Source organism: Artibeus jamaicensis, unplaced genomic scaffold, assembly GCF_021234435.1.
Source record: "Artibeus jamaicensis isolate MK-2021 breed Jamaican fruit bat unplaced genomic scaffold, CSHL_Jam_final contig_497, whole genome shotgun sequence".
Taxonomy (NCBI): domain Eukaryota; kingdom Metazoa; phylum Chordata; class Mammalia; order Chiroptera; family Phyllostomidae; genus Artibeus; species Artibeus jamaicensis.
Genome location: NW_026521863.1, coordinates 3,251,458 through 3,267,249, shown reverse-complemented (window position 1 = coordinate 3,267,249; position 15,792 = coordinate 3,251,458). Strand labels below are relative to the sequence as shown.

The 15,792-nt window shown below is 54.1% G+C and overlaps 1 protein-coding gene across 1 annotated transcript in view; it reads left to right on the top strand.

Annotated features, from left to right (window-relative positions):
* The window catches only part of PACRG (parkin coregulated), a 382,996-nt gene extending 375,104 nt beyond the window's left edge, over nucleotides 1-7,892 (top strand). Inside the window, exon 5 of the mRNA XM_053668777.1 lies at nucleotides 7,584-7,892. Coding sequence (XP_053524752.1) covers nucleotides 7,584-7,744 — 161 coding nt within the window. The 3' untranslated portion in view covers nucleotides 7,745-7,892. The remainder of the gene's footprint in view (nucleotides 1-7,583) is intronic.
* The last annotated feature ends 7,900 nt before the right edge of the window (nucleotides 7,893-15,792 follow it).

The window sequence follows — 15,792 nt, the reverse complement described above, 5'->3', positions numbered from 1 at the left end:
CCGTCCAGTGGGCTGGAGGAGTGGCTCTGAGGGGCTTCATTAAACAGCCCACTGCGCCCCATGCGGCAGCCACGTGAACGAAGGGAAGGCCCCACCCAGTGTGAGGCAGAGTCCGTCAGGTACCATCAGGAGTCAAAGGCATGGTTTCCTGAGGGACACAGAGACCCACCAGTCCTCGTGGAGGAGACGAGCTTGGACTTGGACTCTTAAACTTCCCCCACATCTGTGGCTTGAACTTGGTGTTTTGTTGGTTTTTTTAAGGACATAGAAAGACCATTCCGATACCTACAAGGTTCCTACATTTCACTGTCTCACCATCTTCCTGTAATTTCCCCACCTGAACACTGTAAAACTGGTACCTCGAGGTCCAGAAAGAAGCCACTCGTGCCCACAGAGACGGGAGGGATGGCACGCGGGGAGGGCGGGGATATCCCTGGTGTATCGTAGGGCACCGTAAACAAGGCCTGGGATTAGCCACCTGGACTTCTGTCTTCCTGCATACATCAATTAAAGGATGGCGTTATTTCAAGGACTTACGATGATGTGAAGGTAGCTAACACTCTACATTATAAAAATGAGGTGAGGGTGACCCAGCTCACTGGTTGCGGCTAGTAGAGTATCTCCCCCACATTTCTCACAATGATATCCCTTTTCAGCGGGGTGCAGGATCTCCCTCCAGGTGCGAAGGCAAAGTATCTGCCCCCCAGCCCGCTCCCTGGGTGGGCACAGACCTTCCCATCACCCTCTCTGTCACCCTCTCTTAGCCGCCTGGGTCATCTGCTCCGGTCCCTCCCCTCTCCACACCTCAGCCTGCTCCCTGTGCAGGGGAACCAGGAACAGCATGTAGCTCACAGCGCTAGTCTTGGTTTTAAGTGGCATTGCGCTAGCCGTGTTGCTGCTGTTACTCGGCCCAGAGATGAGCCAGCTGGGAACAGACTAAGGACGAGAGCTGGGTCCAGAACTCTCCGCTCTTTGTAGCCTCGGTCTGCCCAGCGAGCCACGTCGGCCCCCACAAGACAGGTGCACCCTCACTTCACAAGCCTGAGCTCAGCTTTAATTTATTTGGAGGCAATGGTGTCTATTGTTTTAATTATCCAGTAGCAGCATAAATGAGAGAGTCGCCCATTTCCCTTCGTGTGAATCCCACGCGAAACGAGTCTTCAGCCAGAGAGGAACCTAGTGTGCCTTTGGGTGTCTCGACCCCATCACTCCCAACTGACTGTGCTTTAAAAATTAGCCTGTGCATTGGGTCTTTATTATGAAACATCAAAATCTATGTAGACTTATTGAAATAGCTGGATGAAGTAATTTTTGATAGTGCGTCAACAAATACTTTTGAGTTTTTGGCAATGTTCTCTTTCTTAAATAGGATCAATTAGATAAACATTGGTCTTCAGGGGTCTTCTCAGGACTTGCTGTGAAAGCTGATTTTATGCTTATGAAGTTTGACTTTGAAGAACTATATGGTTGATTTATGATCATCTTTTTCATGGAGATACACCACATCTATTGAATAGCCATCATTTCCAATGTGTGTTTCAAAATTATGATATATTATAAAATGGGATGTCAGGATAAGTAACAGCCAGAAATCACTCCAAATTCAGTCCTTTCTTTGTGCAGGGGACTGAGATTCAGAGAAATTAAGTCACCTGGCCATAGTTAAACTCCTTGTAAGTCACAGCTACTAAGTTATGGAAATATCATATTATAAGTTATTTGCTTTGAAGTCCAATTTTTTCCCACTATGCTAGTACACTCCAATGTTACCATGGTCATTTCATAGAGAAACGAATCTACTTTGCAGCTGGACAGTGGCCACTGTGTAGGGATTTTCACTGTTTATCCGATGGAAAAATGTAAATATTTCACTGAGAATCGGGCCAAGATCTGTGAAGTCTCTAAATTCACAAGTGATCGGGGTCCCCATTCAGAAGACCAGCCCTTCCTTGAGCTCTCAGACCGAGGCAGCCCAGTCACCCTGCTCCTGCATCAGGAGAGAGAGAGACACCCAGCCGGAATTGAGGCCTTGCTTCAAAGCTTTTATCTTCAGAGGAAAGAAACTGTGTGAATTCCATTAACGTCAACAAGAACTGAAAAGAACCGAGGTGTCGAAGCCGGTGGGCCCCCCTCTGGCGCGCCAGCCGCAGGCGGGGGCTGTGAGCCTCTGGTTGCAGGCCCGTCACCACTTTGAGTCACACCTCCCCGCCATGAATCAAGACTCGGAACTGGCCGTGGTAAGTCATACTTAAAGGTATGTTGCAAACCAGCACTTTACCAGAGGATGTGAGGTCACCCAGGGGAGAGTTGGCTGAGCTTAGACGGAACACAGAAACACCCAGAATTCTGAAGAGATGACACATGCTATGATTAAGGGGAAAAAATCAGTCCCCTCAGAGCAAAGCTAAAAAACAAAGAAGCATTTGTTTAGGATTCTACAGGGGGATAACCTCAGTACATCCCCCCCCAAAGGCGCCTTCTCTAACTCGGTGCAGAAAAATGAACTCGGTCCTTGATTTTCTTCCCATCTTCCCTTTCTCTGCTGTTCCCTCATCTCCAGAAAGGATCAGACTAAAATTAACAATGGTTTCCACTGTAATTTTCCAAACTTTATGGGAGAAAGCCTTTTTATTCCCAAACAGATAACACTATTTCTATAAAGTAAATTGAGTTCAAGCTAACTCCAAATAAACAGACACTTCTGGCAAAACAAATGTTGACAATTTAATCTAGGTCTTGAATTGAAAATTTCTTGAAAGAGAAATGTACCTGCGTCTCTCTCCTCTCTTCCTGCATTCCGATTAAAAAGGGACGAGGCTCACAAGCAACCATTTCTAAGCTTATGAATATGATGAGTTATCTTTTTAATGACACTTTCTAAGTGAGTCATCTTTCTAATAAATGTCTTTTGGAAATGTTCGTTTATTCTGCTAAAACGGACTGCTCCGCTTAACTAGAAGTAAGTGCAGACACGGCATTACTGTGTGACTCCTCTCTGCCTTCCAGCTGCTAAACCCACCAAGCCCGGAGGGGGAATTTGTTCAGTCGGCAGCAGAGTCTGCGGGGTTTGATGGCATTACGAGACACCGCGTAACAATAATATTCACAGTAGGTTCCGCCTGCACATTCCTGCCTGGACCTGAGCCCCGGCCCCCAGGGCTCGTTCTGTCTCCCCAGGGCACCCAGGGAGCCCCATCCGGCCAGAATGCAGCTTCGGCTGTGGCTGATGTCGTCAAAGGTTACAGGTCTCGACAGGTAACCCTTCAGCTGGTCTGTCGAGTTCCTGAAATTGTTTAACTCAGCACTGGAGGAAAACAAAGATGCCTCCCGGATCCGGAAACGGTGTGGCTTCTTCTGTTGGCATTTTCAGCCACCCCACCCGGGGCTGGTTCCCAGGGACTGCCCAGCCCCACTGGTCACACCCACACCGCGAGACCGGTCTCGCTGCACTCCAAGCCGGTCGCCAGCCATTTGTCACCGGGGAAACGGGGTGACGGTGTGGTCTCTGCCAGCTGCTTTGTGTCGGTGGACTTTCTCATCCCGAGAAAGCTTCTGGCTGGCTGTGGCTGGGTTCATGTTCAAATACAGTGTACGCAGAGTGGTCATATTTGACAACCCTTCAGAGAACCACCGACAGGGCCGGGAAGGGTGTGGCCAAGCCATGAGGCCTCAGCAGCAACGGAGGTCAAAGCCGTGGTTTTCTGACTGTGACTCGGCCTTGGGTCTGCCTGGCTCCCTGCCACGGTGACGGCAGGCAGTGGGGACTGTCGGTGTTGGTGAATTTCCAGTTGTTCGATGTGCTGTTGTGCAGTGAAGAGGTGACAGGGACCGTTGCTGTGGAGCATGGCGAGTACCATCGGGGCTCCCGAAAGTTAGTCCGCAGTGCGGGTGGACACTGGCACCGACTCTTCACTGTCATCCCTTCTCCTTCCCGATTCACTCGGGTGGTGCTGCACTGAGCTTCCCAAGCTAGTATTTTCTTCTTGTTTTTGTTTTCATCCCCGAGGCAGCCCTTGGGAACAAGGTGTGATGGCAGCCACTTCCCAGTCATGCGCTGAGTTCACGCCCAGGAGGACACCACTGTCCGCCCCCAGAGGGGGCCATGGACGTGTCCCAACATGTTCCACTTCAGATCGAAATGGCATCTAGCAAGTGACAGCCTCTAGGTTGGGGCAGTTCTGGGAAGGTTAGGTAGAAAAAGAGCACACGTGTGTTAAAGGCATTGCCTGCATAATGAAGAACAGTTTCGACATTGAGAATAACAAAAAGTGCACTTAAAACATTTCCTAACTGGGAACAACCTCGGAACAGCAGTTGCACGGCGCCTGCACGCAGGCGCCGAAACCCCTCCTGCTCTGTGTGTTTGCACTGTGACCCTTCCTTGCAGTCCTGCCCGTTGGGTTGTAAGTAAAACATATCTTTTTCAACATCAATGTATCTTTTTAGCCATTGGACGCAAAGTAGACTTCCAGCCTCTAAACTGAAACGTCACCTTCCTCATCAGAATTGGCAAATGTAAATAACCCTTTTTAAGCATGTGATCTCTCCCAGCGTGTTTCCAACAGCACTTCGAGTATTTAAAATGGCGAGCTCACGTGAGTCCCCTCAAGTTCAGGTTCTCAGACATGGACCCTGTGCGGCTGTGGGCCTGGCCCACCTGCCTCACCACAGGGTTGGCCACTAAACTGTTCGTGCCACTGTTACAGCAGCCACTGGAAGGAATGCGATCCTGCTCTGGGTTGGTTTTTTTTTTTTTTCCTGCCTGAGCGATACATATTCTGCAACCACAAAATATTTCAACTCCAACTCATTTTTTGAATAAGCAACTTCTATTCTGTTCTGTTCTTTTTATCATTTGGGTTTATACACTGTTGAAAGACAAAAAAGCTACATAGTTTGTTCACTCCTACAGTGACATATTTTTTAAAAAGTAAGAATAGGTTATTATTGAAACAGAGCACTCCTTGTCTCTGTAGCATTCTGGAAGGTGGCGGAAAACAGGGTGGGCTGAGCTTTCCTTTGTGTGAGCCTGCCACCCCCTCTCCCCTCTGCCTCCATCAGGAAAATATGTCTGTCCCATGCTCTACTCAGTTCTTGACCTTTTGACTAATACACCAACAAAAGGCACCATTTATTGGTGATTAATCCATGTCTCTCTGTCCATCAGGAATCAGTTCAAACCCGTTGCAAGCCAGCACCACCTCCAGTTACATTCCCCACTGCCGCCCTGGGCTTGGCCGTCCTGTGCCCGCGTGGGCCATGCCACCTTCCCCTAAGCCACTTCAAGGGAGTGTCTCCCGGGGACGGGGGCAGGGGCTCTCAGAGGTCAGCCCCTCCGACTGGAATCCCGAGACGCTGAAGTTGTTTCCAACAGATGCGTCCCCCTAGATGGGTCTCCCTCATTGCACACGACATCTGTCCCTGTCCCTCCTGCCCCTTCTTCTGACACTTTGGCTGCTTTTGTCCTGCCCTTTCTTGGACTTTCTTCCTGAACACGTTTTCTTTCCACACACACACAGGCGCCTTCTTCTTTCTTAATTCCACCCAAAGACCACTTGTTGGAAAGTCCCCCCTCGTGGATGGTACCACACTGCCCTCCCTCAGGGCAGGGACTCTCGATGCTTCTGTTTTTAAAAAACGTATCTTTGGCTCAAAAACAGTCAGGCACAAACCCTTTCAGTCAAGCGTCTCCTCTTTCGTTTGTGCTCTATCACTGTCCTATGCGAGTATTTCAGGTCACTGACCACCCCGTAAGTCCAGCTGTAATTCCCACCCCACTTTGCAGGGACAGCAGAGAGGCTCCGCCCTGAGGGAGACGAGCCCACCCGACTGCGGTGGCTCTGCAGACCGTGCAGACCTCTCTGGTTATGGGGACGGGTGAGCGTGATGTCTGTACGACTCATGACCTCTTTCTCCTCCTGCAAAGTGGTACCCAGTCCGCCTGCCTTCACCCCCAGCCAGAGGAACCATTCGGGAGACCCGTTCCTTTCCTCTCTGCCGTAGAAAACAGCAATCTTTCTCTAATAAGTTTCTGCAAAGGATCAAGCAAAAGAACTGCTCAGCTAGGCTGTGTGGGATTGTAGTTGTTACTTTTATTTCCAGCCTGAACTATTACTCAATCTTTTTAAAATGTCCAAAGTAAAAAAAAAAAAAAATCTAGGGTAAAAGGCCTGAAATCTTTTAGTTTTCCTCCGTTTATTTTCACATCCGAGCAAGACAAGCATCTGGAGCCGAGTTTGGGAAATGAATAAAAAAAACACTTTATCTGGTAGAACGCGCACCCTCAAGGCCACAGGCCCCTCCTGGCCTGTCCCTGGAGGGCCTGTCCTGCCCTGAGGGCCCTCCTCAGAGATAAGACGGGGGCCGTCAGCAGAGCAGGGTAACAGGTCACTCCCTGGGAGGGTAAATGTCACTGACGTCCTTGGAAACCGATGGGTGATGTGTAGCACATAATGACTGTTACTAGAGGGAAAACCATGACATTTTTCTTCTCTGGGTTAAAGCAAAGGTCTCCCATGTTTGTGCAATGCCTGAGCACTTGGGTGATTCCTCCAAACGTTTCCCTGGGCCGGGAGACGTCTGACTCAGGTCCCCAGGGCCCCCAGAGGCCAGCCCTGGGACTCCTGCCTGGCCAGGCCCGAAGTGGCTGTGGTGGTCACTTCAAGGCCCTATGTGGCAGAGCCTTCTTTGGGTGCTCCAGGTGACCTACCGGGGCTGCCCACCTGTCTGGACTTAGAGAGACTCTGAAGCCACCAGGAAACCCGGTGAAACCATCACTAAGACTGTCCTCTGGATGTTCAGGGACCAACCAGGAGCCGTCACAGAGGCAAAGGCAGGGCCCTCCTAGCCCCCCCCACCCCCACCCCTGTATCCACAGGGATGGGACTGACCCCAGAGAATGAGCGCTTGGGTGAGTGGCTCTTGCGGGGAAAGAGCTACGAGTATGTACAAAAGCAACCAAGTCATGGGATGGCATGGCCTCTCGTTCCAAAGCACCTCTGTTGAGGTCACGGGGGCCCCCACCCCGATCTGAGGCTAGAACGCTCCTTCCCGAGGTGCCCAGCTGGGCTTCTGAAGAACTCATGGCCCAAGACAGCAGCCTCGTCAGTGTCAGATCTGGGCCGTGGCCACAAAGACCTCACTTTGTGTTAGTCCAGGGGCATCAGACCCATTTTCACCGGCAGCCACAGCAGCCTCGAGGTGGCCTTCAAAGGGCTGCATGTAATTTGGGGCTGTGTACGTGTCACTGCTCCTTAACACTTAAGCAAGAGCTCGGCACCACCGCCGGGTGGAAACCAGGTGCCGGGCCAGATAAAACGAGGCGAAGGGCCGGGTTCGACCCGTGGGCCTTGTGTTTGCACCTGTGGTTTACCCTATTCTTTCTTTGGTTCAGGTGAGTTTTCTTCAGCCCCAGTCTGAGACTTTGTGCTTTTGTACATTTGTCACGACCCCTGAAACCCTGCAGGATCACGAAAAACCCCAGATCCCCTAACAAGCACGCAGAGGGAAGGCCCAGACTGACATGCAGGACTTTCCGGGACTCGGCAGAGCAGTAACGGGCCTCTCTGTCTTTCCCGAACCAGTGAACTCCGGGGACGGCATTGAGTACAGCCAGCAGAAGAGGGAGAACGTGGGCGACCTGATCCAGGAGACGCTGGGGACCCTGGAGCGCTACGGCGGCGAAGACGCCTTCATCAACATCAAGTACATGGTCCCCACCTACGAGTCCTGCTTGCTGAACTGACGGCGGGGGCCGCAGGGCCAGGAGCCCCCTCCGTGTCCCCGCCACCTGTGCGCACCACCGGCCGCAGGGCACCCTCCGCGCCTCCTCCAGCTGCTGCAGCCGGGGCTCTTGGGCCATCGGAATGCCCGCCCCGTCCACAGCAAGGCTTCCCGATACATAAATAGTGTCTGTTTCTCAGATCACAATAGCGTACTGTGCTGGTTTGTTCTGAGAGAAGAACGGGCCCTTTATGCCGCTTGGACAGAATAGGAGGCCGAATTCAGCCGTCAGTTGTATAGACAATAAACTACAATTTTCATACGCGGCTCAGCAGCGGCCGTGCTGTGTCTGCCTGCCCAGAGGGTGATGTCAGAGACTGGGAGGGAGAGGCAGTGCTGGCCGCTGAACAGGTGTTTGTGGTGGGAGAAGAACAGGGGCCCCGCAGCACCTCTGGGCAGCCGCGCACAGCCGTGGGCCGATGAAACCAGAGAGTGTGCACCCCCGTCACAGGGGGACAGTCGAGCAGGCCTCGGTGAGGCTCGGCTGTGATCACAACTGACGTTTCCCACTGTAGTGCTGTGGGCTTTCGGGAGGGAGCTCTCCGTGTTATCGGTGGGAGGGGAGGGGCAGGGGAGACAGGGGAGGGGAGATGGGGGCAGGGTTACGTGGGAAAGGTGACCTGGGGAGCACAGTTCTCAGGGGTGCTTGTCTGAAGGCTCGTCCCGCCCATGCTGGCCTGTCACGTCGTGACCTGGTGTGCTGGTGACAGAATGTCACCCAGCAGTTCGTCTAGGGTGCTTAATCATTTTTGGAAATGGCGTATAATTACTTAATCTTAATGAGGACCCCGGAAATGAGTCCAACTCTTCTCCTTGGCCGTGGTCCTCCTGCCCTTGGCCTCCCCCCACCATGAGTTGGATGGCAACTCTCTGAGGGTCTGATGGCGGGAATTTGGAATTTTTATTGAGGCCTAAATAATAAAAAATCAGACAAAAAAAAAGCACGCACTTTTTCATTCGACTGAGGAAGAACAAAGGCGCCTGGAAAGAGGACCGACTCCAAGGCCCTTGCCCAGCAGTGGCCGTGCAAGCTGGCCACACAGTGAGTGTGGGGCCTTTGAAACTCAGCCCGGGCCGCTGCATGGGGTGGGACACTGGCCCCGCGGACCGAGGAAGACCGCGACCACCGAGAGACTCGCGGCCCAAATGGCTCATTCCACAGCAGAGCGCCATTTCTGCACAGGCGTGAAGAAGCGAAATGCCCACACCACGCACTGAGCATCGGCCTAGAGATTATTGTCACCAATTGTTCAGACACCAGTCTCCGAAGGCAAACACCGCGCTCGCAGACTGGCTCATTAGTCATCTTCCTGGACGCCCGGCGCAGCGGGGAAGCCTAGCAGCCTCCTGGTAGCTGCCGCCACGTGGTTTGTGCGGGCATTTCTCAGGGTGACTGGGGACGCAGGACCGGGTCAGACAGACAAATTGGCTTTCACGTACAGCGTCCTGAGAAGACACAGCGGGCAGCCAGCATCAACGGGCTTCGGCAGGTTTTCCTCTAAACTGCCATGTTCGCTTGCACCACGAAGCCCTTGTCCTGGCATTGGCAGTGTGTTCAAGGGGACACCAGTGTCCATGGTACGACTGGGAAGATGGTGGCTCATGGGCACACCTGGAAGTTCCTACTGGAATCACCCACACGGCTCAGTTAGGGCTCAGAGAAGCAGGCTGGGCCTCTGGCTCTGGGTCACGCTCACACCAGCTGCCCAGGGCAGGAGTGAGAAGATCCTCCCACACACACACACACACACTTAGCCGACAGCCCTAACTCTGGTTTGGAGCCGAAATGCCTCCGTTCATTTTCCAGCTCTGCTGCTCTCCGTCTTGCTGCCTCGGGCCAGCCATTTAACCAGGCTGATGCCGGCCGGCAGGAATGGGCCACAGGTGAGCTGGCTGAGGCGCCCGGGGCAGTTCCGCATACCTGCCGGCCCTCCGATGCCCAGACGAACGACAGGTCGACCACCAGTCCGTCCCACCCCGGCCAACCTCCAAGCCGCACAGTGCTTCCTACGAGGCAACCCTGAGGTCCTTGCTCACGACGGATGATTGTGCGGGAAACCCCAGTGACCGCATCGGCAGTGCCATGTCTCCTGGCGGCCTTTTAAAGACGCATGTGGCTTCGCCAGTGCAGGAGCGGGAGTGGCCTGCTTCGTGGGCCTTCTCCAACCCAGATCTGTCGTCTTCTCCCAGATACTGTCTGATCAGAACAAGAACAGCTCTTCCCCTGCTGGGTTTTCATACTCAAACCCCCTTTCAGAGGGATGGCAGGAAATGCGGGGAGGAAAAGAGGAAACATCCAGCCCCTGTGGGAGGCAGGGGTTTCCTGTCTGGTATGAGTGGGTTGTGTTTGCTTGAAGCCACCTGCCATGTGTTGGTTATCTGGGTGGGACCTGGAGCCTGTGACTCAGGAGTTTCGGAGCCGGAGCAAGTCACTTGAACTCCGGTTCCTTCCCTATGACAGTCCCTGCCCCCTGGGGTCGCTGCCAGGACCACGTGACCCACGCAGGGAGGGGCACAGGGCTGGAGTCCAGGCGTGGGGACCAGGCAGAGCCAGCGTGGAAGTCTCTGTCCACTGAACAGCTGCCATGTGCTCTTGGGCAAGTTATGGAGACTCTGTAACTCCAGTCCCTGGCCACACCCTCACTGGGCTTGGGAATGTCTCCCTTGGGGGTTTGCTGTGGCACCCCAGAAAAGACACATGTGAGGACAGGACTCTGAGGGAGCCCAGTGGGATGGATGGGAGTGAGGGGAGCTGGTGGAGAGGCCCCACAAAAGCGGCCAGCCTGGCGCTTGGAGCAGAGGGGTTCTCACCGTGTCTGCTAAGGTCCCTGCTGCCTGGCCCCTGGCAGGCGCTCGTCTTGGCTCTGATGAGAAAGACAGCAGTTCTGGCAGAGGCCCACCTGTCCTCAGAAGTCCCCTCGGCAGCCACTCCATCATCTGCTCGCACCTTCCATTCCCATCCCATTGGAAGGACAGTGCAGTTTTCCTGGGCCAGCGACACCCGCAACACTTCAGGCAGAATCTTGAAGCTGGAGAACCCTGGGCAACAGCGGTGTGCTTGGGGATGGCATTATTTAAACTGAAGATTCTTAAACAAACAAAGAAATCCTCAAATCCTTCTGAGGTTTACTTAAACGGGATCTTGGAGAAGCTCCGGTGTGGGCTGTGGCCCTCTCGGAGCACAGTAGTCTGGAGACGCTGACCCGAGAGGTTTCCGTCCGTTTCAACGCCCACCGCAGCTGCGCTGCTTCCAGCTGCTTTGAGATGTTTGTCCCTTTGCAAGCAGAGGCTGGGAAGCTCAAAGACAGGTTCTGTTGTGAAGTTATATACCTGGGGAAATCTGGTGAGATTTCCAATGGAGTCAGCAAACCTCAAATGCTTTTTACACAGTTCTCTCCACGACAGGATCCCTTTTTTTTAGAAATGTACCAGTTTACCAAAGTTTGTCCAAAAGGGGACAATCTCAGATCTAAACTGAAACAACCAAGTTCACACCACACCAGGACAATCTGCACCCACGTTTGGAATGTTTTGGGCCGAAGACTGTCCGCATTCCCACAGCCCGCGGGTGGGTCAGCCCAGCCCAGCTGGGGGCCGGAGGTCGCTCCACGGGGTGCAGTCCTTGGGCCCCGCCTTCCCACTCCAGTCCCACGGGATAGGGGGGGACCCCTGGAAACTCATAGAACACCAGACAGAAGGGCTTTCCTAAGCTCAACCAAGCTCATTTCTTTTCAAATAAGATATGGGGGGTGATTAAACTTTCTGGCTGTCCTTTGTGCATTTCTTTGCCCTGATAATGAGGTGAAGCCGACCTGTGTTCTGGGAGGGAAAGGCCATTTTGAAAGGGGTGGCGCTACCCCAATCTACTCCGATCACTGGTGATCACGATGTTTTAACACAAGAGAGTCTCAATGTCCTCTCTGCCCTGCAGTGGGGAGAACTCTCATACTAGTGTGCCTGTCAAGAGCACTTTCCTACCGGCAAATACACGTGGATGTTGAATCTGATTCTCTATCTCAAGTTGTCCTTGTCCCTTCCCTGGTCTCCGTGTGTGAGCGTGAACGTGCGAAACAGAAATCCGTAACACGAGGCCGGCTCGCTTTCCGAGGGGCCCTGACTAGCAACAGTTCGCCCTCCAGTACGAGTGTGGACGAGGCCGTGGAGGTGGAAAGCAGCGCCCGTGGAACGGAGTCCCTGAGATCGCACGGCGCGGCCTCCACAAGAAGGAAGGAGTCCAGGGTGGCTGCTCACACCCCCTTATCCCATTCGGGTCTGGCCCGGTGGCATCTGCTCCTTCACACACATTACTGGCGGTTAGACAATGCTCTGTCCCTAGGAAGGGTGCGGACGGGCAGGTAGCGGAAAACGCTCTGCGCACGCTGCTTCGTTTGCATCGTTTTGCGTCTGGGTCCCCTTTTCGTTCCCCCAGTGGGAATGCTTCTGAGTGTTCCTTACCCATTTTCACTTGGATTCCTTATCCATTTTTGCTTTGCCCAATTTCCGTAAGTTTAAATCTGGGAGAAAGGTTTTGTTCCCTTCCTGTGCTTGGTATGTCTGAAAATTTATTACCCGAGTTACTTTTCTATTTGGAAAGCGTTGAGAAATATCCTCTCGCTGGCCTGAGGAATCTTCGGGAAGCCAGGCGGTCTCTGCCCGGCAAGTGCGCAGTACACCCGGTGCTTTGCCGGGTTAGGAACTCTTTCCTTGGAGCGCGCGCCCAGGGTCACCCACCGGGAATTAGCATTAAGAGAGGAAGAGGGAATGCATTGTAGCGCCCCAGTGACAGCGCCTCAGCGGGGACTGGGACAAATTCTAGTCAAGGGAGAGCCTTATGGTGCTGGGGCGCCTGCCCCTCCTTGTCTCCTTCGCTGGCTCTTCTTCCCCACGTCTGAAGTGGCGGTCTCTCCTTTGTCCACCAGAGCCCTGGGTCATCTCCCCCAACCCACAGCTCCCAGTGACGCCCACACACCCCTGCTCCTCAAACTGAACCTGGACTTCCCTGACTCTAAGGATTATCAAACCATAAAAATGAAACCTAACGCCTGGTCCCCAGACCCTCCCATCCCCTCCTCACCCTCTCCCCACAGCCCTGCTGAGGGAGGATGCCAAATCTCACCCTGGCCCACGCGTGGCGACCACGTGCAACATGCCACGCCCATGTTGCAGCCCCTGGCGACCCCTGACCCGCTTCCCACGTTCTCCCTGCCCAGCAAGGAGCGCAGGGCCCCTGGGCAGCTCAGAGCTTGGCACTCGTCATCCCTGCTGGCTTCTCCCTGGTCTCCGTGACATGTCACTCCCTGCCTCCCCTACTCTATCCCTCATGGCACCTTTCTTGCCTCAAGACATGAGTATCTGACAGGATAGCGCATCTTTCTCGCTTAGTTACAGAACACGGGCCGTGTGAAGGCAGGGGCTGCTCTGGTCACCGTGAGGTCCCCTGCGCCGAGAGGCGTGCCCAGTACAGGCGGCACCCAGTAAACGTGTCCTTACAGGAAACGGCACGGACGCCCCTGTACCCAGCCCAACTTAGAGGACAGGGGGCTTTCTCAGGCCCCCCTCGTCCACCACCCTGCCGTCCCAGGGAAGAAGCAGCACCGGTCCAGGGTAAGGGTCGCTGGAGGCGCTCCAACCGTGAAAAATGGAGGAGGCTCTGCTGTCCTGGGGAGGGGCATCCATCATTCTGTTTAAAACCGAGTCAGAGGAAAGTATTTTAAACATCCTCCAAAGCTCCCGGAAACACAGGCCCATCTGGCTGTTCAAAGACAGACAAATGGCTTCCATGCGAGCTGTGACCCACGAGTCACTGGGTCCCTCCCGGGGAACAGCCGGGACAGCACCGATGAGGCCAGCGAGGCTCTGGCCAGCGTGGCTCTGGCCAGCGCGCTGCTCCCTTCCAAACACACGTCCGTGCGGCTCTGCCCACAGGGCGCTCTGGGCACAGACAGCCCCTGGGGTGCATTGGATCCACGTTCTCAAGGAGGCTGAGCAGAAGGGAGCCCCTGGCTCAGGGTCCCAGAAAGGCCCAAGTATCACACTGTCTGGGGGCTTGGAGGCCCGGCTTGGACCCGCTGAGCCAGAAACCCCAGGGGGTGCAGGCCCTGTGTCTGGACAAGCTGCCCAGGCCATTCTGAGGTGCCGGCACCCACTGTTTCAAACCAGAGCCTCTGCCCTGGATTTCAGCCCCTCGGGGGGCTCAGTGAGGCAAAGAGTCAAGGGTCCCCAAGTGGCGGTCTCCAGGGGGCCTGCTTTCAAGCCCGGCCACTCTTGCTTTTCCCCCTGAAAAACAAGCCTCTTCAGGGAAATCCACTTCAAGTAGCCTTTGGGAATAACAGGGGCGTTTCACCCCCCTCAGCAGGAGGCTAAATAAACTGTCCTCTGTCCAGAGAATGCAGAGTCAGCCTTAGGAAAACACGGTTTAAATCAGTCAGTACAATGCCGATGGTCAGAACCTATCATCTTTGCGGCAGGTGTCGCCACGAAAATAAAAGGCCAAGAAGCCTCATTGTTTCAAAGAAGCCTTCCTAACTCATCAGTGTGGTCGTCACCTTCGTGCGTGAAACCGAAAAACCGAGCCGTTAATATTAATAGAGAAAGGGGTCTGCATGGCGAACTGCTCAGACGCCCCAGGGTGCCCGGCTCCGGGCCCGGGCACACAGAGCACTCGCTCTCCCCAGGAAAGGGGCTCGAATTCGCGTTTGTCCGTGGCCCCAGGTCGGCGTCTCCGCGCCCGGCGCAAGCTGCCTACGGCCCCAACTATGTCCTCATTCAGCAAGGCCGTGTGGCCCTCGATTCAGTCAAACGTATAATGGGAGCATTCTCGGACCAGAGCGTTAAATGGCCTTTTTGTCTCCTCCCGCACACATCTGGGGCGGTAAACAGGACATTAAAATGCAGCAAGAAAAATGTCCCATAAAGAACTGTATTGATGGAAAGGTGAGTTTTTAACAACCTTTAGTGGGCTGTGTTCAGGAGGCTGGGGGCGGGGGGACGAAGGCATCTGAGCGGGGTCTGCGCCGAGCTCCGGGAAACTCCCCGCGTGAAGGAACGCATTCGTCCAGAGGGACCCCACCAGCAGCGGGTTCTGAGCTGAGACCATCTCGGCCCCACAGCTGGAACGTTCGGTGGACCTTTGTTTGCTGAGGGGGGTGAACGACACCCAGGGAGAGTGATTTTTTTGCTTTCATTCAGAGCCCAGCAAAAATGACCCAAATAATAAAATTGATTAAAGTGCTTTATGGGGAGGAAATATACTGTGTCTTCTCTGGCCTCGCTTACGTGTCTCATGATGTCACTGAGGCAGCACAGGCCACAGGTGGAACCACACCCCAGCGTCTCAGGTCGGGCCTGAGTCCCGACTGAAGGAGGCCTCTCTCTGCAAAGTAGCTCAGAGTCTACAAAGCAGTTAAAATGCATCCAGTGCTCCCGCTCCTCCAGCAGCGAGAGGGGCCCCCTGGCCGGCCCCACGCCAGGGTGCCATCGTGGGCCTCAGCAGGGATCAAACGCCGCACCAGTTTTCCAAGCAGAGCCGTGAAGGCCAACCGAGGTGCGGGGGCCTGTGTGACACCCGGGGGGCCCCACAGGGCAGGGAGTGGGCAGCTGTGCCTGTGCGGATGCTCTAGGCTGACTTGAAAAGAGACAGATCTAACTCCAATCTTAAGAATAACACGTGGTCCAGGGAGGAGTGACCACTGGCCATGGGGGACAGGTGGGGGCTGGGGTCCAGCTCAGGGCCAGGGAGACGTGGCTGCTCCACCCCCACTGGGCCCTGTTAATGCATCCGCTGAGCCTCAGTTTCCCCACTGGAAACACAGGAGGAGAGAATACTTTAGAAGGTATCAGGAGAGTTGCAGGAGGTATTTTGTGAAAAATCCCTTAAAACTGTGCCTGAGGTACAACCATTATGGAAAACAGTATGGAATTTTCTCAGAAAAATAAAAATCGACCTGCCTTTTGACCCAGCAATTCCACTGCTAGGATTATATCCTAAGAATCCTAAAACATCAATTTCAA